At 39.4% G+C, this 22,708-nt stretch overlaps 1 protein-coding gene across 2 annotated transcripts; it reads right to left on the bottom strand.

The window, feature by feature from the left end:
* Nucleotides 1-213: 213 nt before the first annotated feature.
* Shal (Potassium voltage-gated channel protein Shal) lies at nucleotides 214-21,356 on the bottom strand. 2 transcript variants are annotated; one of them, XM_066302069.1, is made up of 5 exons: nucleotides 19,522-21,356; nucleotides 5,358-5,520; nucleotides 5,092-5,304; nucleotides 4,842-4,936; nucleotides 214-4,471 (listed from the first exon to the last, which is right to left on the bottom strand). In XM_066302069.1, exons 1-5 carry the CDS (start codon nucleotides 20,631-20,633, stop codon nucleotides 4,366-4,368), a joined length of 1,689 nt encoding a protein of 562 aa, XP_066158166.1. In that variant the 5' UTR covers nucleotides 20,634-21,356; the 3' UTR covers nucleotides 214-4,365. The 2 variants fall into 2 exon arrangements, with proteins under 2 accessions (XP_066158166.1, XP_066158164.1); XM_066302067.1 differs by having other exon boundaries at nucleotides 4,842-4,960; nucleotides 19,522-21,353.
* Nucleotides 21,357-22,708: the final 1,352 nt, after the last annotated feature.

Genomic DNA, 22,708 nt, shown 5'->3' with positions numbered 1-22,708 from the left:
TTTGGTAATGTTTCAACAGGTAAGATTTCTCAGGAGCTACTAGACCTTGTCAATAGCTTAATATCAAACGTTCTCAAAAATCTTCCGACTTTCCAATAATCTCTAGGTTTCTAAAGCGGTATGTGTGTTGAGCTAGACACGTGAGTATGTTTAGATTCAGTCTCATTGCTGGAGGGGGATTAAAGTTACATAGACGTTATTAAACCAACTTCATTCTTATTGAAAATTTATTGTTTTACAGTAAATTTGAAAAGATAGAATATGAAGAAATAACGCTAACTATACAAAAAAGTATCGTCCAAGTAACATAATTATAGTTTTAAAGTTTCATAAATCTTTCGGGGTACAGTATCTCTTCTAATTTAAATTTTACAGCAGCTACATACATATTTATTATTTAGTTGAATTTCCTAATTATAACTCAATTGTACGTCATTGTATTGTACGTCACCTATATCACTACAATAACGCCTTTAGGGCCCATTAATTTAGAATATATAAGAGAAAATATTTGGCTCTTCCGATCCTTTCTACAAATTAACTCATTAACATTATTTAGTAAACATTGCATTAACAATTATCAACTTATGCTATTCACTGATTAGTCAGCCGATGGTGAACCGCATCATTTATCCATAAATATTTGTTACAACTAAAACGTATTAAAAATGAGTATTTTGCTTATTTGCTTGTGGTCTTTGTGGAGCTTTCGTATAGCTTAGAAACCTCTTTAGACATCAACAATTCTGGCAACATTAACGCTATGAAACTTACTACCTACTAGCAATTGTAGTGAACATTTACGACTCCTTTAAAAAGTGGAAAAATAATTTGATATCTATTATGTATAAACAAACACAGCTATAGTTTACTCGTGGTACTTTTGGTTGCAATTCACAGTTTGTATGAAGTCACAGCCGCGCGGTGTTACCACGCTTTCAGCACTTCTGATAATTTTCAGTAAATTGAAAAATTGTTTCAGACTACGCATTATGTAGCATGAGGCAGGGTCCATGACTCAGTTGGTCAATTAAAAATGAAATATTGTTATATATGTCATTACCTCTTTGTTCCTATTACACAACCACTTACGCATTTTAAATACACGAAAAGGGCAACGCATTCTTAAAAGAACGATTTGTATGGGCCACCGGTAAATGAATTTGAATTAAAGGTTTAGCACAAAGTCATCCATGCGCAAAGTACGGAAATGTCGAACGTATTAGATTTGAAGCTATGTTCGGATGTCGGTAAAAACTTAATCGGTAATTTCATGGTAATTCAATACGAGACACTGGGCAATCTCGAAAAAAACCCTTAACGATGATTCCTTCGCATCCAAGAGAAGAGGAGGCAGCTGACATACATTTGATAAATTTGAGAATACGTAACATTACAGCGTGTGCTAAAAGCAGTTCTGTTCCCTGCTGAAGTTCAATATTTACCTTTATATTATCAATATTGAATCTGTAGTGATGTTCAATTCTGATAACGTGTAATCTAAATCTGGCACTACCGCTCAATTTTGTCTTCTCACTGATCGGTGAAGTGCAATCAAAAGCATAACGAATGAACTGTATAATCATAATTAGGAAAAATTAACCGTAAGTCTTATAAAAATGCATAAGCTAAGTCTTCTCGACGTTAGAACATTTTGAAACCTCTATTTCAAAACTTAATTTTTTTCAAATTGTAACACTCCTTGTTTTAAAAAATATTTTTAGTAGAATTTTCAACATTTTTTACACGTTTTTGTCCAGAGATATGACCGAACAGAACGTTATGGCTTGAAAACCTTAAATAATATCACTCCTGGAAAGGATGGGGAGCTGTGGGATATGTGAAAATCGGTCAACAATTGACGAGAACCAAGTCTGACTTTGGAAGTTGAAAGAGGCTGCTGCCAGGTTGAAATTTCGGGGCATGTGAAATCATAACTAATAGAGTGAACGTGTAACGAAATTAGAAAAAATCCACGATTCATGCAGACGAAAAATGGTCGAAACCTGGTAAAAACCGGTATTAAATTCCTTTGAACCGCACCATCTTTCGCACTCGTTTGAAAACGCGCTCGTACTTTTTATGTCAGCAGCACACTCGCCCCAAACCGATGCGAACGCGGCCAAGGGCGAAAACGCATTGGCCTCGCTCGGCTGGTCTTACGATGTTTTCACTCGCCTTGTGAACGCCCCACAGAGTTGGTTTTTTCGGCACGAGTCAAAGAACCCAGGGGTAGGCGAGGCGACTAAGTTCATTCCTATACGAGTCCGGAAAGTCCCTGCTTATACGTGGGCGTGTGTAATGCAAACAGTCGGGTTGAGTATTCGCACGGTTTCGCCCGGTTTAGGTTTGTCGTGAGATCTCTCTGAAACGTTTCGGTGAGTGTATTGCCGGCATTAAAATTTAGCAAAATTAGATTTTTAATTGGCACCTATTTTCCAATAAGCAACGAAATAAGATAGGTAGCGGCCTAACCCGAACTCAACAGTCGCGTAATAATGTTCGTGGGGCAATTCTACCTATAAGTAACTCGAGCCATTTAGAAATTTCGAAATACGAACATTCGTCATTCCCGCCAGTTTCATTAAAAGTGGTAATAAAGTGTTATTTTCTATGGTTTGCCAAATCCTTGCCTATTAGAGTCCTCTAAGCGACTGCTTAATGTTTGGCTAATGTACCCACGAGGAGGGAGCCTCGTTGGCATCCTACGTACCATTACAATATTAAAAATTAGATTACCTTTTTCTATATTTTAGCATTAATTAATGGTCATTTTGAATCAGATTACTTAGTCGTAGCTGGAAATTCAGAAGAAGACTAAGACTAAATTTATACACTGTATCTCTTACATACATATCTCTCACTAATACATATTGACAAGCTTAACACTTCAAAGTTCTACTCAAAGTTTCAATAAACGAATTACTCTGTAGATACAGCACGTTAATTATCGAACTTTTTCGTGGTTTTTTTTAGTATTTTAATTAAAAATTCTGAAAACTTATTAAATTTCATATCATTTATCGACGTTTCGATGATGCGACGCTACTTAAGTATGCTACAAACACAAAACAGGAAACCTCGAACGTAGCTCAAGATCGACTCTTTTCATTGGGTCATTAAATGGGCATGACTTTATGAGGGTCCTTTGTTATCAACGGACTTGATAAGTACCTGCAGCTATTTAACAACAAACAGGAACAAAATCTAGAGGAAAATGAGTGTATCCAGAATTTAATCGAAAATTAATCGGATGTGTAGCAATGGCATTAAAGTGAAAGGAATGTAGCCCCTTCCACACGCAGAGTCACTACAGCTTAGCTTAGTTAAAGATGAGATTGCGTGTTATGCTAAATGGACTTTGGCTCTTCCGAATGACAAATGTATTCGATATTTACAAGTGCGATGCCCTATGAGGAACTCATAAATTAATTTTCATTCGCGTTAATAATTTTGAACCCATACGGGATTATATCACAAAATGAGTCAATTCTGGATACTCTCGATGAGTACCTATACAGCGCAGACGTTACACGCATAATTTTGGCCGAACGCCAAGTTGATATCAATTGGCTGCGTTGTGCGCAGATTTTATTGATGCAAATGGGAGGCATTGCGCACACTAATTCCGGATTATTTTACTTTTTGTGCCCATATCAGCGTATTAAAATCACCAACAAAATGGAAAGGGGGTCAACGAAGTATACGAGGTCTAATTAGAAGAAAAAGCCGAATAGAAAAATGTATAAGTTAAAGATGGCGCTTATAAAACAAATGAAGTTGATGATGGTTGCGGCAAGTCGAAACGCCGGATTTCATTCTTGACTTGTCACGTTCCAATCCGCCAAGCTGTAGAAGAGGAGAAGTTGGAGTGATGCATCAATTATTTTGAATTTCCTCGCCAAGTAAGATGGGTAAAAATGAAAAATATTTTCCAAAATTTCGGTTTTTACGATTTTTCATCAAATTCAAAAATGAATCAAATTTTTCAAATTTTAAAACGACAAATCTAACCGACCTCGTATCTTTTATTTTTACCGAAGTGCTCACGGTTAAGTTCCAGAAACGGGCATTTTTTTAAAAAGATTTTTTTTCCACGTTTACGGTTGCTCAGGTATTGGCCTCAGAACAGCCAAAAAATTGAAAATTATTTCTCTTATTGACATCGTTTAACAGCAGAATTTAAACTACACAGAACGCGTATTTTCGATTAAAGAAATCCCATTTTGTTAGAGTTTTGACGTAAATTTTTGAGCATAAATTTCAGTTGTATTGAAGGTGATCATCATGCCATATAATGAGTTTCGGGCATAATAGAATATCGCGCTTAAAGGTTTAATTGTTAAAGGCAATTTCGTGATATGTCTAGAAAGACGCTTCTACGAGGTATGTTCCATCCATGCCGCTGCCGGTTTGGTTTGCTTGAGCAGTAGACGCAGCTGGCATATATTTCCCGCAAGTGTGCTGATACCTGCGCAGAAATAAATAATTAGCGAATCGATTTATGGATAAACAAACCACTAAAGATTTAGTGGAGATCATGGAAAAATAAAGTTAAAGATGAGCTTAAATATGAGGAAGTTGATTGCAAGCTCGCCAATGGTCTCTCCCATCTCTCCCGCGTTTCATCTGCATGCGGGCATATCGGATTTGCTCGTTCATATGTCTGATGAAGCCAATGGCTAGAAACACATCTGGCCAGATTTCCCTTCTCTCCATTCCTACTGTTTTTTTTTACTATTCAGTGGAAGGTGAATTATTGTTTTTTCCACAATATTAATGATTTTGGTTAAATCACTTTATATTATTATGACCCTTCGGTGCTATTATTAATTAAGTACCTTCTCGGACAACATCGTCCGCAACAAGACTGGAAGAGTCCAATTGATACAGCTGAATGAGCGGGGCTAGCCATTGGAGACGGTGACCCTGGCCTCTTTGGGTGTCCATTGTAGGGTACCTAAATGATAGAAAAATCAGTTCAAATTGAAACACTCAAAAACCATATCTGATTCACATCCACGAGCAATTTTCCTTTTCCCCGACCCCTTTACGGAAGCTATAACCGCCAAAACAATAATAATCTTTTACCTCTAACTCGACAAACTCTCGATCTGTAGTTTTCTCCAAACACCGGAGCAGATGGTGGTGCTGCAATTCGAAGATATCCTCCTCTCTATAGTTATCATCTAGTTCGATGCCTGATTCTTGTGCAGCTAGCCGAGCTTCAGCTGCCTTCTTTTTACTCACGAAAGCAGCTCCCGAAGAAGCTTTTGCGATGCGGATGCGTGCGAGCCGAGCTTTCTAGAAGAGGAACGCCTGGTATATGGCAACAATAAAGAGGTAATTTTCAATACTCTTTGTGCTTTCCTTTTGTCGGCTCTTTGGTTTTGATGATATATTCTACTAAAATTTGATACTATGACTGGTACTGGAAGGGCGATCACCAACACTCCGCTGAGGGAGCACACACCACCCACGATTTTTCCTGCAATCGTCGCGGGTACCATATCTCCATATCTGAAAGGTTTCAAGATGTCGTTGAGGATTCGGTTGAACGGTGCTAAATGCGCTTTATAAGGGAAGAAACAAAGTTAACGAGGGACTGCAAGAAGGTCGATTCACTATGAGGAGTAAATCAGTTCGAGAGCAGCAAATGTAATGTAATTCGCTGATATCCACCGCTGGAACAGCGGCGACCAGGGCAATAAACCCATGCCCGTCTGTCTGTTAACTAGCGTTCAAAGCAAGTACTAAAATGGAGTGTGGGACCTTTAGGGCGAATCCCCCCACTCGTTTTTTATCAAGTTACGAATTTCGTTTTGAAATGAACCGTAGGCCAAACTACAAACTACTACAATATCCGCCTTTGTCTCGGCTATTGAATTTACCGTCCCGCTAACACCGTTCCAATTTTATCTCCCTTGGGTAGAGCCGGGAGTAAACTCAATGAATAAAATGTATTTTGAGCCGCCTTGAATGCACAGAAGCGTCAGCCTGTCGGGCCAAATATTCAATAATTTCTCCGGTATTTCTTACATCAGTTTCAGCGTTTTAATCAGCCGAAAATTAATTACTCATTTCCATGAAGATGGATTGGAATCAGTGTTGTGGAAGCGCCGAAATTTGATTGGTCCCTGTTGGGTTGACTAAACTAAATGGAAAGATGTGATATTGAGTACTGATTAATAACGTTGTTAAGTACAGTTCGGCTCGTCTAGGAACAAAAATAAGTTATCTGGTTAACCGATTTGAGTATTGTATCGGTGATCGTCAGGGCAGAAATAGATGTAAAATCAATAACTCAAAACCGCATTAATTTTAAAGCGGTTTAAAGGATATCGACAGACTGGTCAGAATTAATCATCGAATTCAGAAATTTTGTTATTCAAGATGGAAAGTGGGACACATAGACGAGTGGATTTGACTTCGGCCGAGAGTGCTGGAATTGGAAGGCCGTTGAGTAATCAAAGGCCTCCCAGAACACAATCGAATTGCACCGCGTATCGGCGAGGAGTGCTCCGTGGAAGTAGAAAAATCCGAAGGAGTATCGTGCATACCAGATCAATATGAAGGGAAATGTAGAATAATAAAGAAGAATTGTGAAAGTATTCAGAGAAAGTCACACTCATCATCCATCATGTCTCTCCTAATCTGGAGGAACTCTGAATCTTCTAGGTAGGAAGATGTCATGTTGGGCAGAAGGAAGAGTGGAAGCTGTTCGAAGAAGAACCGGATGAGCAATATCGCGAGCAGCAAAGAGGCCGGCAAGACATGATCTCGAACAGAGGAAGGAGCGGAATAGGGCTAAGGGAGGAACCGACAGACCTCCACAATCAACTTGTTGTCTTGAATAAGGGAGAGATATTGGATTTGTTTATTGCATGTCGATAATCGGTGATTCGTCCAAATCTCTAGATCCTGCAGATAGAAATACGTCATCTTGAGCAGAAAGAAGAGTAGAAGCTGCCTGAACAAGAACCGGATGAATATTATCGCGAGTAAGAATAAACTCGACAAAATATCATCGCGAGCAGAGGAACGAGCGGAAGGCTCTTGGGAGAGGAATTGATGATAGACCTTTAGCACCCAAAGGCCAAAATAGTAGGAGAAGCGGCTGTTCCTCATAACATGCAATCAACGACATTTTTTTGAGAATTTTCCTGGAGAGAAATTACTTGAACGGGGAAATCCCACAGATCGTGTCAAGGACGTCGGTAAAACCTAGGATCATGAAGACGGATGAAGGAAAGGAGTGGAAATTGCAAGAAAACTGACGATCCGACTCTTTTCGTTTCTGTTCCTGTGAACATTGCGACACTCAATCAGAGCGTATCCGCGCTGAACGGGTTCGAGTTGGTGTTCAAAGAAAACTGAAATCAGGCTGTTTTCCACCCCGCCCCCTTAAGAATTGCTTTGGTAATTAAAGCTGATGATTGTGATGTTCAATTAACGCATCCTCGCGTTGATGGTTTCATCCACACTTGATAGTCATCCTTACAGCTTTTGATATTTCATTCATGCGTTGGCGAACGCGTGCGATAATGCCTGAATACTCGCTCTCAGCTTCAGATGCAGTAAGATAATAAATAGAGCGGCAGTACATCCCCGTTTACATTGTTTGCAACTATCAATTAAAATAATTTATAGTAACATAACTCATGCAAATTATGCGTATGTTTATGTTATTAGACGTGTTAGTTATTTATAGCGCAAAGGTTCAAATGTGAGCAAATGTTATTATTTTTAGAGTCAGGTATGTGGATATTTGACGCGTTTCGATATTTCCGACACGGGCTTATTAATTAATAAATATCGCTATGCGGGAATACGGATGATGTGCTTCGAAGCCGCAAGGCATTTTGGGGATGCAGACAATGAGGAAAATTTACCTTGATATGAAAATTCTCGTTTTCAAAGGAATGGGGGGAATTAAAGCAAACGTGCTTCAGTCATTGTTCAGGGAATTCCTCCAGACTCTTTGATGCCGGTTGGAAGCAGGTACTTAAGCCAGGAAAAGCAATTCTGGAAGGCAGCAATCGGTGCATTGTTATACAAAAATTCCTTAAGGGTCCGACCGACCCACGTAAAAAAAAGCGACCTCGACCACAAGACCGGACCATAAGTGGCTGAGCTGGGCGGCAGAGGGCCAGTGCTTTTCCATCGTAAGATTACATACTGTGAACTTTTATGGATCGCTTTGAGCACTCTTTTTGAGGATTTAGCAGGAAACTTGTCTATTTCGCAAGGCCCGTTTGAAGCCCTCGAAAAATGTGGGCGCGCCAGCATTTACGTTTGTTCGTTTGAAGTTCCCGAAGTTTAGTTTCGCCCCTCACGTACCCACCTTTCAAACCATTAAATTTGAGCGAGTGCATTAGAGATGCAAAATATTGTTTTACACCAATTATCCGATAATTTCGCCTTTGTATCCTGTTCCATCGGGGAGAGACGAAGACAAAAGTACCTGGTACAGAGCTGGGCTCAATTTCCAGGGAGATACAGGGCGCAGCGTCAATTCATTTCTTACTTAAAGTTAATCTTATTAGCTGTGAGGTAAGAATTTCTCCGCAGCACTGCGACGCGGCCACAGACACAAAGAAGGATTTTTTCGAGATGTACATAGAGAGATACATAGAGAGGAGGCATTTTTTTACATAAGCTCGTTAATGTTTTATACAAATCTTATACATTTAGGACAACACGTGTCACGCGATATGAATAATGGAGGAAATGATAAGTGAGCGTTGCGGTTATGAAGGAAAACAACAATTTAACAAACACACATTGTTCGAAATCGAAAAGATCTAATGGAAGAAGCTCAAAACTAGGCCAAGCGTTAATTGCACTTTAAATATTTCGGCATGCCAAAATAGGAGACAGACAGATCAATATTATGATCTTGTTAATGGAGATATCTTTTAATGACCAATAAAGGCCACAAATTGATTTCAACTGGAAACATCTCTTAGACTTGACGTTGATGAAGACAACGTAAGGGTTCTCAATTTTCAAATCGATATCGCGAAAAATAATAACGGAAAATCAGTCCTTGCGCTTGTTTGTGTGAATAGCGGGTAGAGGAAAATGGAAATTTGACCTATTATTAGGAAATCCGTGGCGTAATTAAACATTTTTTAATTAAAACAAATTTCCCAATGATCACGTAACTCTCGGCCGATTGCTCCGCGCGTTTCCGAGATATCGGCGGTCGAAACTTCAAAGTGGTCAAAGATGGCTTGGAAATTTTCGGAAAAATTCAGCGGAGTGACGTGGGGCCGACATTGATCGCGGATCGAGCTTCTGGAGCCATGGAGGCTTTTTCTTCTTTTTCCCCCGTTGAACCTCGATACGGCCAAAGGTCAGTTGCATGCCTATTGAAATGTTAATATGCACAATTTCCATCAAATGCAAATTAACAGACGTATGCCCCGAGTCAGCATTAATATGAATTATTTAAATTTGATGTGATTTAAATCTAAGGCTGATATATTGTACAAAAGAAAATCAGAATTAAATAAATAAGGCTAAAACATGCAAGTTTAGTGCCGCCTTTTACTGCCGAATGCAAATCAGAATAATGACACTGCATTGAACGGTTTAATGCACCTGTGTGTTCGTCGTACGCCCTAAAATCGAAATATCACACGTTTGTGTTTTTTAAATCGAACAGGGTCGGAGCCGGAATTTTCGAAATTCAACTTTTCGCCAAAATTACCAAACTTTATTATTCCAATTTCGACTTGATAGCGCCATCAATGAACCACTGTCGCGAATAAGCAAGCAAAAACTGTGTAACTGAATTCTGAGTTAGCAGTGTAGCTCCTTAAAGTGTGCAAGTTTTCGTATTGAACTAAGAGCTTAAAGTACTCTTCCTCAACAAACTTGTCTCTTTCTTAAAAGCACCTGTCAAAATAGTGCCTTTAATGGTAAAAGTATTTTAAAAACTTCCGACTGAGGACGTGGCATAACGGAATACGTGTAACATATGTGAAACAGTCGTTGAACTGAATTGTAATTCCATGGGTATGGCACCGATTAGGCCATTAATTAAGGTGTTTCTAACTAATTTGATCGGAGCAGAAACCTAAAAAATGATCGATTTAGCAGGAATTGGCTCAGAGTAGCAGAGGGTTGAAGATTGCAGCTGAGTGAGAAATAGTGCTGATGAAGATGGGCCACTACAGGCCGTTACATGTCCAACTATCTGAGCTAATGAGCTCCAGTAGTCTGAGTTCCAAAAGATTCTGAGGTCTGTTTGCAATTCCATAGAGTGCGACCTCCCACATTTAATGCCCACGATGTCACCCAAATGCAGTGATTTTGTTTTCGTCATTGGCCTCTAAAGAATTTATTTAACCGAAATTCATACTCCTGCTACCATCTTCTGAAATATGCATATGTGGGTCCCGGTGGCCGTGTAATTATGAATAATTACTACAATTGACGGCGACAAAGCGAATCCACATCGGATGATAAATTATCATAAATGGCTAAATTTTGGGAGCCACGCTGATTGGAATTTATCTTATATAGAAATACATTTAACGGCACTCCCCCGAAAAAGTCCTAGGGGTGTTTCCGAAATAGCCGAAATTCAATGATCAGTTTATGGAGAAATTTAAATTAATTCCAGAGCTATTGCTGCATGCTCTATTATACCTCCTGTTATGTGTGTTTCAAAGGTGAACTGAAACTTAATAACAGTAAGGGGAAATGAAGGGGATGTAGAGTTGCTCAAATAAAATAGAGATGCTCTTAATGTTGCACTATATATCTCTAGAATTCTGGATATTACAAAGAGAACAGAGAGAAAAATGCATGTCTCAACCAGATATATTGCAGAGATGATACACTCTTGCCTCTCGAAACTTAGTAAGGATATGCCAAAAAAGATCCTTTTGGTAGGAAGGTCTGGTCTATTATGAGAGTATATTTGTCTTCTTGATTGGGGGTAATGTTATTAAGGAAATAGCGAAAGACGTAACAGTTTATAGTTAGAAGCATTATTTTCCTGCCCATCCGAGCCCCTTAGCCGAGATTTCAGTATTCGTTCATAACACGGGAGTGTAGTAACGGTCAACAATTACTCGGCAGAGGACCACTCAGACAACACTAAGTGATGATGTTGAAGAAATTTTTTTTAAATCGCCTATACAGGGTGTTATTGAACAAGGTGTCCGATATTTCACAGGATTGTTTTTAAAGCAGTTTTATGGTGGAAAGTTCTTATAAGCATGTGTCCTAGCCTGTTTAGTTTTCAGGATACGGGCTAGCAAAATCGAAAAAATTCATCAAACACTCATCGATATCCTACGATCTGTTCTAGCTAATTTTACGCGGTTTTATTTATTTTTAAGTGTATTTTAGATTTGTTTGTATCTTCTAGATGGCGCCACAAGCGATCTATTTTTTACTCGGCTCGTTCCCGAAAGAAAACAATTTGAAAAAAGTGGGCTGTGAAAACAAAAGGAAGTTGAAGTGAACTGACACTTACGAACTTAACCTATAAGTTTCGTGACAATTGCCGTAATTGTTTGTTATTTTCTGTGGATAAAAAATATGATAAATAAATGATTTGAGGGCTTTTGAATCATTAGCATGCACGATCAGCTTTAGATGCGTTTTCCCCGGAAACCGTTGCCTGCAGCGACGGCACTGGCGTATAGGTATTTTCAAGCAGGTAAGGCAGAAAGATTTTTCAGCTCGAAAGTGACATACAGTGCGGCGCAAAAAAGTTTCAGTTGTCTACGAGTCGTAAAAATCGTTGATGGATGTGACTTCCTCATCCCAAAAAAATCCCGGCTACGAAATTTCGTAAAATTAGCCAGAAGAGATCGAGACGTATCAGAGAATGTATGATTCATTTTCTCGACCTGGATACCACACATTTTGAACATTGAACGATCTAGGACGCACATTCCATCTTAAAACTACTTGGAAAATCACCCTGTTAAATGTCGGACACTTATTTAATCGCACGTTGTATACCTAATGGATAAAAGAGCGACATGGCTGAGAAATAATGCATAATAAAACATCGATGCGGCTCATCATGGAGTGGAAAACCTTTAACAAAATATACCTGGAAATTTACAACCTCGTTTCCGAAAAAGAAACGCCGAAGTCTTTTCTTCGCCGAGACAACTTCATTGAATAATATACAAAGGAAAGTTAAATCTATTCTCATGTTATGGGCACTAATTAACTCATTTAGAACAGTGTTTACTAAAATCGTTTTCCAGTAGATTGATTATTTTCATTATTGCTCGACAAACAACCATAGAAGGTAAACTTGTCAAATAATTATGCCTGTGCAATTATTGTGGAAGCGCAAATATTAGCCTACATAAATCATATTAGTCCCCTAGTTCTTTCAACATTGGGCTAATATTAGCTGGATAAATACAATGGAGCTGTCGTATGGGTTACATTGATGATATTATATCGCTGAAGCGAACTAAATACACATGTGTCACCTCTACCAAAGGAATATTGCCATTTGCTTATTTATTACTATGATTATTATTACAATCCAGGCGATTAATTAAATTTAACGTTTTACGTAAACACTACTTTCGATTTAATTTATTTACATTGTTAATCAATAACGGTATTAAAAAAAATTCGATTTCGACTATGAAATCATTTGCGTTGGTTGGATCGGCCAACACCTCCGACTAAAGCGGTATCTAATGACACAAATTGTAGTTTTATTACCTACAGAATTTCACATTCCCTGTAGCCATTCCGCCTTCCGTTAAATCAAGGGCTAAATTAGATCGTAGATTAGAGCCATTCATGTAAAGTTCATATATGTATTGTCCAATGAAAGTTAACTCATTAAGTTAATAACTGAAATTGAGCGCACCGGTTTAGTGGCTCAAAAGTAATTATTTCACTTGTAATAATCATTACAATTCGGTATATCCATTTATTTGTCTCGTATACGATGGAAATTGATAAGCGTGATTTATAGATTGCAACGTGTTGAAAACGCTTTTCAAGACCTGGAATTTTAGTTATTGAAATTACGTAGGGGATTCTCAAAACTAAGCCCCACAACGCTCTAGATTTATTTGTACCAGGTATGGGGTGGCTCTGCATATTCTATTACAATAATATTATCAACTGGAAATATTCAGGGGTGCTATGCATAAAACGCGATGTGTTATTAGGGAAAGTCGTTATTACTTAGACGGGGTTCTTGGCATGGGTCTTATTCGAAATTAGTTCCGATATTTTTCTTCATAATTCAAACGATGTCCAGGTAATTCCATCCAGAACGCCATTCAAATGCACTGAAAGAAAACCTAGTGACTTTTAGCTGTTTTCAACTGAGATTGTTTGAAATGGTCAACCACCGAAGAACCTCATTCCTATTGCACTGTCACTGAGTCTAACACCAATCACTGAACAATAAATAATAAACCGCGCAGGCCTGTGGTGTAGGAGAAACACGGGCGACGTGCAATCGCAGAAAAATACCATTTCAGTTTTCCCGAAAGCATTTCTCCTGTCATGCCAATAAAAGGGGGCATGATAGAAATTACTTAGGCATTTTAAGTTAATACTAGAGTTCAATTTAACTGATAATGTATGTTAAATTCTAGAACCGTTTTCGTTAATATAGGTGAGTTTGGCAAATTTCCATTCTCTACCACTTGGCAGTTACGGCTCTTTACGGCTATTATGTAAAACCGGCTCTTTGAGGATATTAGGATTCCAGACAGCACAATGAATACCTACTCGATTTTTTTATGAATCCCCGAAGGGATACGTTTGTTTTCGATGATATATGTATGAATGTTGAAACGTGCCCGGTGATCTGTTTAAATGCAAATTTTGTTTAGAATGTGCCCAAAAAGTAGCTCAAGGGCACCGCGATTAGGACCAATGGGTTGTACATATAATGTTTCTGTGATATGTTTGTTTTCGCAGAATTCCTGGCAGTAGATTTCTTGATCTTCCTGGACAGAAAAACATCGTTCAAAGGCAAAGCATTATAATGTCTGTTTTCAAGTTATGATACAAAGAGCTGCCTAATGGCTCTGCTTTTGTGAGTAATTTATTTACTTATATTTTTCTATTTTTATTTTATACTCGTTTGCATATTTCACATATACCGAGCCATTGGGAACAAAGAGTTTCCTGTCAACAAACGTTTCACTTCTCTTTCTCCACCGATGAACAGTAATATTTTTTTTCAATTTAATTTTGATTAATCATGTGGAAATTTAATATCGAATCAAGAGCGGGAAAGCCCGGAAATTTACCCATCATTTTTAACGCCAGCAATAAATAACACATTGGAATAATTGCAGTTATTGCAAATTTGTTTCCTAACGAGAGGATGCAACACAGCAATATTTAATTACGCCATCCATTACATATACACTGATGACGTAATCATGAAATCACGTGAGATCATCTTGTTTTTGTGACATCTCGGTGTCAATAAAAACAATTTTGGAAAAGCAGAATGAGAAAAAGACAGAAAGAGAGAGAGAGAGGGAAATAGATAGAAATGAAAAAGAGATAAATTTATGAGAAACAAAGGATATATATTCTGTTCCTCCTTTCAAACTGAAAAAAAAATTGTGGAGAAAATTATCTTGTTTTTGACTCCTCACGATAAACGAGTATTAATCTTCTTCACTTCCTGATTCAGTGTTTGAAGCAGATTAAGTGTAGGTGCAAGGCGTAAATCGTAAAACTAGTAAACCACCTTTGAAATATAATACATCATTCTTTAAGGCATAAAAGTCGAGAATAATTCACCATGAGGCATAAGACTACGGAAAATTTATGTGGCTGGAATATAATAGATTAAACCCTGCGGAAATTTCTCCAAATCCGTACGTGGAATAAAAGAAAGAAATAAAAGATGTCAGCGTCTAAAATGATAAAAAAAATGCTAATAAGGCAGCGGCAATTCTTCAAAACAAACAATTGTTAGGAGAGTACAGTTTGACCTGTTTTTCATAAGCACAAAAGTCTGTTTAGGCAACATAAAAGCGGGAAAATAAACCGTTTTCCATGATGGTCCTCTTGAAAGTCGAGTTGACGGGACAAGCTCTAATCCACAACTTTTTCAGGTATGGACCGGGTACCGATTTAATTTTTAAGCTCATTGAGGCTCTGTGTGATTTTTGCTTTATAGGAAATTTGTTTTTTTTATCCAATCCAACAATCCGTCTACATGTATCTGTACTGCCTTGGTAGACATAACAATGCCAAGAAATTATTACACTTATTTTTTAAATAAAATAATATATATATTTTAAAATTCGTGTCCCTCATCGGACTTAAGTTTTTAGGTATGAAATGAGCGAAATTTTTCGGAGAAATTTTTGCAATAATTTCCGATCAGATTGACAACTGAAATCAGTAACTCTCAAGTGACATATACTACTGGTGTGCTCGAACATGGAGTTGGAGAACCACTTCAGGGATTTCGCTAGACCACATTCTCTAACAAACCTCTACCATTACCATGACGAGGGGGGCTTAGGAGCGGACGCTACATAAAAAAAATCTTGACGGAGTGCTGTAGTGGTTTGGCCGAAACATATCGAAAGGGATAGGTCGTGATGATTGATCATTGGGCCGAATCAATGGGAAGTTTTATCTTACTGTAAATCCATAGTGTCCTTCCACAAGAAAGTAGAACTACAAATAACTCTGGTGTTGACTGTGCATATCAGTTCCGAGGGAGGATCTGTTGGCTCGATCTCTACGAACAATGGACACTACAAAGATTCCGATTGTGCGCATGTGTGTGTTACAACCGAATTAAGGAACGCAATGGAGCGTCAATGGATGCTTTTGAAAATTCAAACTGTTTAGGGACGGATAATTGGGAAATTTGTATGAGGCGGAGAAGTTTGTCTTTAATTTAATGGCATAATGGAAGAATCGGAGAGTGCACGGAAAGGGCGTTTAGATACTTTGGAGATACAGGAGGAATCGAGAAAGAAAACCAATTTTCAGCATTTCAAAAAAAAAAAAAAATTCGGCACGTAATTCCTTCTCTTTGCCCAAGATATTTTCAGCGTTCGTGTGACAAAGAACATGTTTTTCGTGGTTTTCAAAATAAATCAATATCTCACAACTTAATTTTATAGAATTTTTTAATAACGCGAAGTCAGCAAGAATATTACTTATAGAGGATTAAATTAATACACGCGACGCTATTTTCGACTGAAAGAGCTCTTACTTTGTATTCAACACTATTGCCTCATTCTAAATGAAAAATACGTGAGTGTCACGTATCGTCCGTTGTATTCACGTACGCACTTCTCGTGATATTGATTTTCTACAATTTGACGTATTAATTGGAGCCCATCGATATGGTAGTGCGAGGCTTTTCTCAGGCGCAGCTTTCTAAAATTGAACATGTAATTCGTCGCATACACCCATAAGGAGACTTCTCATTACGATTTCAACGTCCTTTAATCGCCCATACATCATCATCAGTGAGTCATCAGCTTCGATCGTTTAAAATGACCCGCAAGCGTGTTCTATAATTAGAAGCAGTCGGAAAAATATCAGATCAGCTCATTCGAAATTTCATCAAGAGAGTTCCTTAATTAGAAAATTTTGGACCAATCTACGAAAGAATCCAAGGACCCCGTTTAGGCCACCTGTGCCTCAAAAAGGCGCGTAGATGAATCAGTTACTTCTAGCAGATGTTACTTTTCCGACCTTTCCAATGCTGGATCTGCCGGAGAAGGTCGCAGGCCTCGCAGCGGCAGAACAGCGGACCCGACTATGGCTCGAGACGCCTGCCGTCGACAATGACTTCAGTTCGACCATATGAGGACAAGCTGCTGAGATCTTCGATATTTCGATAACTTTTCCTTTTCAACTACACGTTAAATATAAATGTTTGTGTTTATCAACTGTAAAATCCCCCTGATCATACATATGTGCACGGATTCCCTGATGAGTTCCATGTGAAAAACACGTGGCGTAAGTGCTTTCAACAACATGCGAGAAGCATTTTGCGCATTGTTTTGGCAGGGCGTCAGAAATTTATTATCAATTGGAAGTAATTCGGCTATCCATATTTTATTTTATAAATAGGTTGGAGTAAATAGCTTTTTTCGGTCACCCTTTTCCGTTTCATTCCAGATGGCGAAGTCGCTCAATATCCACGTTTCTGGATATAAAAGTAGAAAGCATTATTGAGCGTGTCATTCGTCGGGCGTTTATTACTCAGAACGGTTTAGTTTGCCAAGATTATGCACATCGATTCGAAATCGCAACTTTTTGAAATTGTGGAAAAATCGTCGAGCTACTTGGAACAAATGGTCGTGTAAACATTCGCGAATGCTTGAACGCTAGTAAAAAGGCGATAAACAATATCGCCGATCCAATCTCAATTTTCAAAAATTGTTTATAAAACATTCATTTAAACGTTTGAGCACAGACTGCTTATTTTATGTGCGACTATAAAACTTATTTAAAGGTCATCAAAGAGCAATCCCTCAAATACCCACCAATTTTATCGGCTCACCGAGCGTGGGTCATTTCCTCTCCAATTCATTAACCTACGTTTTCCACGAATTAAATCCTCTAAAATTGTTGTTGTTATTTTAATTCTAATTAAATTTCGAGTTTAATGTTTATCAACATGACTTCTGTTGGTTGGCCCCATTGCGCTCACATATTCAGACTCTGAGCTCCCACACTTGTATACAGACTGGCTTTGAATGTAGGTAGTATCCGTACAGAGTTTATGGTCGGAATTCGGCCTAGGGGATTTGTTTTTACATTTGTTTTGGATGGAATTCTGAAATAGAGAGCTTAAAATAAATTCGAATGAATTTCCTCTCCAAACATGTCTAAAGGATGATGCGTTCACACGATGAGTTTAACAGAGAGCGAAACTCTGATAGATGGTTTTAACACCGGGACGGAGGACCCAGCGGAACGGGTTCCCTTGCTATCAGATAATTGGCAGTTCATGCTCCAATGTAAAAGATGATTTGTGACAACAATTACTTGAGATCCAGACGAATTACAACCGGCTAACAACTAGTTCAAGCCCTGAATCCATTGACAGAAATGCGACGAACTTTTTGACAAAACCCTTAGTGATTTACACGCGCTTGGGCAGGTACACTAAATCGACAGTGTCTCTTTCACCGTCTCTTAAGTAGATTCGAAATATTTTCGCACGTCTTCGTGTGGTTGTCCAATGAAAATTGTTCCGGATGCTCTGACCACATGTGCGGAGACTGGCCAAGGCGGTGAGGTAGGTCGAAGGCAGTGAGGTAGGTCAGCGACAGTGAGGGAGGTCCAAGGCAGCGAAGAGTTTTAAATTGACGGTAATTTTATCGACTCCGGACTTGTAAGGAACTTTCACGAACTGCAACCCCACCTTCCAAGAGGAAGATCGTCGTGTGAAAACTCTCTCTAGATGTTTACCTCAGGGAAAAGACAATAACTCGAGTAAAAGAGAGACAAAAGATGTAGAATCGGGGGTTGAGTACGAATGAGCAAAGCAAGACCAAGATTAGACCGGTTTCGGTCTTGTTGCGTAAGTTCCGGCTTTAGGCTCCGAGGAACCCGTGATGTGGTGGAGGTCGGTACACCCACCAAGTGAGCGTGCTATATTAGAATCGGACGGCTATCTCATCAAAGAATCAGCGAGATTGTTCAAGATTTAGTAATTCCAGTTAATTTCAAGGAATGGGCGGAGCGCAGCTACCTAAAGCAAGACTTGCAACACAATTGCTATCAATATTTGCATTTATTTTAGCCTTTCAACAAGGAAGCTACACGTTTGCTGGTGAAACGTAAACGTGACACGCGTTGGACAAATATTTCAATTCTTCCAACCGTTCATTAATGATGTGTATCAAGCCAGTAATCACCCCCGGGGCTCATAATCTATGTACGGTGCTTTATTAATTACCTACCAGTTTGTGTTTTCGAATTAAGTGATAGCTGTTCTATTAAACTGAACATCTTCTTCGGAAGGCGATAATGCAGTGTTTCTGAGATAAGGATGTTTGGCATGGGGATTTTTTCTAGTACGGCCCTGTTGAGATTTTCGCGATTTTAAGACTGCTTTTTCCAGAATTTCCGGATAAATTGGCGAGTTATATTTAGTGCTTAGGGCACTTCTGCGGTCGAAATTGCTTCGAAATTTTTTACTCAATCGGAGACTCGACCCCTTTTATTGGTAGCCGGTAGAAAAATTCGTTTATGGAGCAATATAAATAGAAACTTATCGCTGTGCATGCGTACTCACTGAGCTAATATTTCTCACGAAGGATTATTCAATTGTCCCCTCGCACGACTTAAGTTGTCCTCTTCGCGAACTCGGACGTGTCCGCAATAAGCTCGAAACGTTGTGAACATGAATCTGGTAAAAAATATTTACCGAGGATGACGCCAGCAATCGCGCAATTTTGTAGGTACGTCGTACATAAATATATTTACGAGACGCTACATGTGAAGCATTTATATCAAAGTAATATCTAATTATAAAAATAAATTCGGGAGACTTACCCCAAAGTCGTCATCGTCACGATGGTGTACCAGAAAGCTGCTGGAATCGAGGTGAAGGTTTTCCCTTCGTTTTTCTCAGCGTAGAACATAACAGTGGCGAAAATGATGATGGCCATGGCTAGGGAAAATACTAAAAAGCCGAGCTCGGAAGCGCAGGATTTAAGCGTGTAACCCAAGATTCTAAGACCCTGTGAATGTCTTGAAAACTTAAAAATACGAAACACTCGAAATACTCTTAAGGTAACAAAAGCCCCGGAAACGTCGTCATTGTCAGTGATACCCAGTCCGATGTAGTACGGCAAAATTGCCACAACATCTATAATACTCATCACAGATCGCACAAATTTATACCTATTCGGTGCTGCAAACATTCGTAAGAGATATTCTGCGGTGAATATCATTACGCAAGCAGTGTCTAGGCAGAAAAATACTATTTTATATCTCTCACCGCATGGGAGAGAGCCTGCACCTCCGGGCCTACTTCCGCAAGGTACCGTTTCCACGACATTGGCCATAACTGAAACGGCGATGAAGAACCCGGTAACGTAATAAAATACCAGAGCAGCTGTCGACGTGTGAGGGTTTTCAAAAGCTCTCCACATCTTCTGCCGAATATTCGTGAGTTGTTGTAAATGTTGGTCTCCATTTTCCGACAATTTGTCGTCCATGAGTCGTTCTGCGTTTTCGCGCTTTCGGTCCCTATAATCCTCGTAGCAGCAGTCACCGATAACATCTGGAAGAATTCCGAAGAACGCCAGCTCTTCGTCGTAGCTGGTCAAGCATTCATGCTTTGGATAGTGAAGCTTTCCGGTCCGGTAATAGTTCAGTATGTGGCGGAAAATGTCAGGGTCACGGTCAAAGAAGTACTCTTTGACGTCTTCGTCGTAAAAGAACTCACGTTCGTTGGAACCAAGCAGAGTATCTGGATATTTCTCCAATGTGTTTCTCCATGTCTCGAACCGCCTTCCGGACACATTGATGAGGAGTTTCTCGTCGTCGGTCTTCCGGCGGTCTTTGGGTATGGGAGGCGGTGGTAGCGGATGGGTGGCTATGGGAACCCATCCGATGGCCGCCGCCCGCGCGAAAGGCAGCCAAGCGGCGACCGAGGCCATGCTGTGCGGTGGAATGTTCGCTTAATATAGACGGAACCAAACACGCATGGGTTCCTCTAGCAGGTGTTCGCCCCCTTTCGGCAAGCTGTGCGGTACGGAAGCCTGAAGCGGACGAGGATGCTGCACTCTTGGTCTTGGCGAAACATGCACCCCCTGGGCACATTCACAAGTTTATCCGTTAGCTAACCGCACAATCGTACTTACACATATCAACAAATCTAGTTCAAAAATAAACACAAATCTATTTCAGTCACGCGGCGAATACTCATGTTGTAGTTCGAAATACTGCTCGCTGCGGTCAGTGTGGAGCTACAGCCGCCGCGTCTAGGCCATCTTCCCACCGACGCCGACGCCGACGCTCGACAATGCGTTTTACTCGACGCTGATTCTACGGTACAACGCAAGTCGTCTTTCTATCGATCAGGAAACGATATCTGCCTCGTTAGCCTTTTACCATATTTTTCATCTTTCTTATTATATCGCGTGCACTATTTTTTTTTCTTTTTTTTTTTATAGAAAATGCCGTCACCAGTCACCAATTTTTTCCCTTCGCCCTGGCACTTCGGCCCTCATTAGTTCATGACGCTCGACTCCGGCCCGAACCGAAACTTTCTCGTTACCTTCCTCTACAATCAAATCATCGATCCTATTTGTACCGTTCCGAACTCTCCAAGTACGAAAACACCCCGCAAAGTACCCTTCCAGAAATCTGATGTTTTGGATTATTTAAATAAATTTCCGGCCGAATGACGCAAATGCCGAGCTGGAAGGTCTCACAGGAACGACTGATTAAAAATATAGGTCAAGTTTAAACCAAATTGAGGAAGGCTTGTTTATGCCGAATCATTAACAGCCTTAATGTCAAGTGTACTCCTATGGGGTAACTTGTAATTAGATTTCTGAATCGAGAAGCATGGTATTAATATAATACCAGGAGATCATCGAAGCAATTAGCTTCGATATTAATAGGTAAATTAGCAAACACAGGGCCTAACCCATCGATTTCGACCTCTCATGAAGCGCGATTCTTAAATGTCTTTTCAATCTGACTTAACTGGTCTTCAGGAATGGCTTGAAGGTTTCGAATTTGACTGCAAATCACGGTAAGTTGCTGCCTAAACTATGTGGGTACGCAGTGATCGTGATTCTGCATGGTGGGTGGTGCTCAGGTAGTGAGATTTGGTGGCGATTAGCGCGGAAGGGGGAACAATTGGAGCGAGAGGGGATTGCTGCTGATTTTGGATCATCTTTGGGTTTCTTTTTGGTCTTTCCTGTCTATTTTAATTTATTTTGTCCCTTTGGAATGATAATTTCCCACCCGCAGGTACCGCCAACAGTTGCTTGCTTTCCGAGTTGACAAAATTTCAATTTTTTTTCAAACCCACCGTGATTTTCTTATTCGATAAGTGTGCGTATTTCAGGCATTTTAATTCAAAAACTCGACTTAGCCGCAATAGACCTCATTAAAACGACCGCGGGAGCAATTATCGACGAGAGGATGGTTGCGAGATGAGGAAACCGAACCTTAAGCTGAATTTTAACGAAAAAAAAAAATGTTTTCCAACGGAAAATTTATCTTCTCAGAACGTTTATAGCAAAGCACAATTTGTCTTATTTCCCTAAAAAAAATATATATCTCGCAACTATCAGATGAAGAAAGGGCAAGACGGCCCTTGGTGGGTCTCGACACAAACCGTGTTAACCCTATTTTCATTAGCAACAAAAACGTCAGAGGAAAGAATCCCTTTCTCGTCATCCTTTACCAGTTGTGTAGATTTCTGAAATTCCTTATCCATCTCGAGCTTTTATAAATTTTTAACACCCCCTTGTATCTACCTTAGAATTAATTACATATCCAGTACTGGTTCAAAGGAAACGGCCCATCCATTATTAAACGCTCAATTTCTGGTGCATTGTACTCTTGCACCCCTCGAAGCTTCACAGAAGATTTAAGTGCATAATGTCCAAATTGAATAATTATTATTAATTTATACACTGCGGAGGATCCCGTGGAAATATTCCGAGAATGAAATCAAGTTTCCTTGTAACGTTGAAGGATTAATTTAATGGGATGT

The sequence above is a fragment of the Euwallacea fornicatus genome, chromosome 3 (genome assembly GCF_040115645.1).
Source record: "Euwallacea fornicatus isolate EFF26 chromosome 3, ASM4011564v1, whole genome shotgun sequence".
NCBI classification, from domain to species: Eukaryota; Metazoa; Arthropoda; class Insecta; order Coleoptera; family Curculionidae; genus Euwallacea; species Euwallacea fornicatus.
This window is presented reverse-complemented; position numbering and strand designations above follow the sequence as displayed.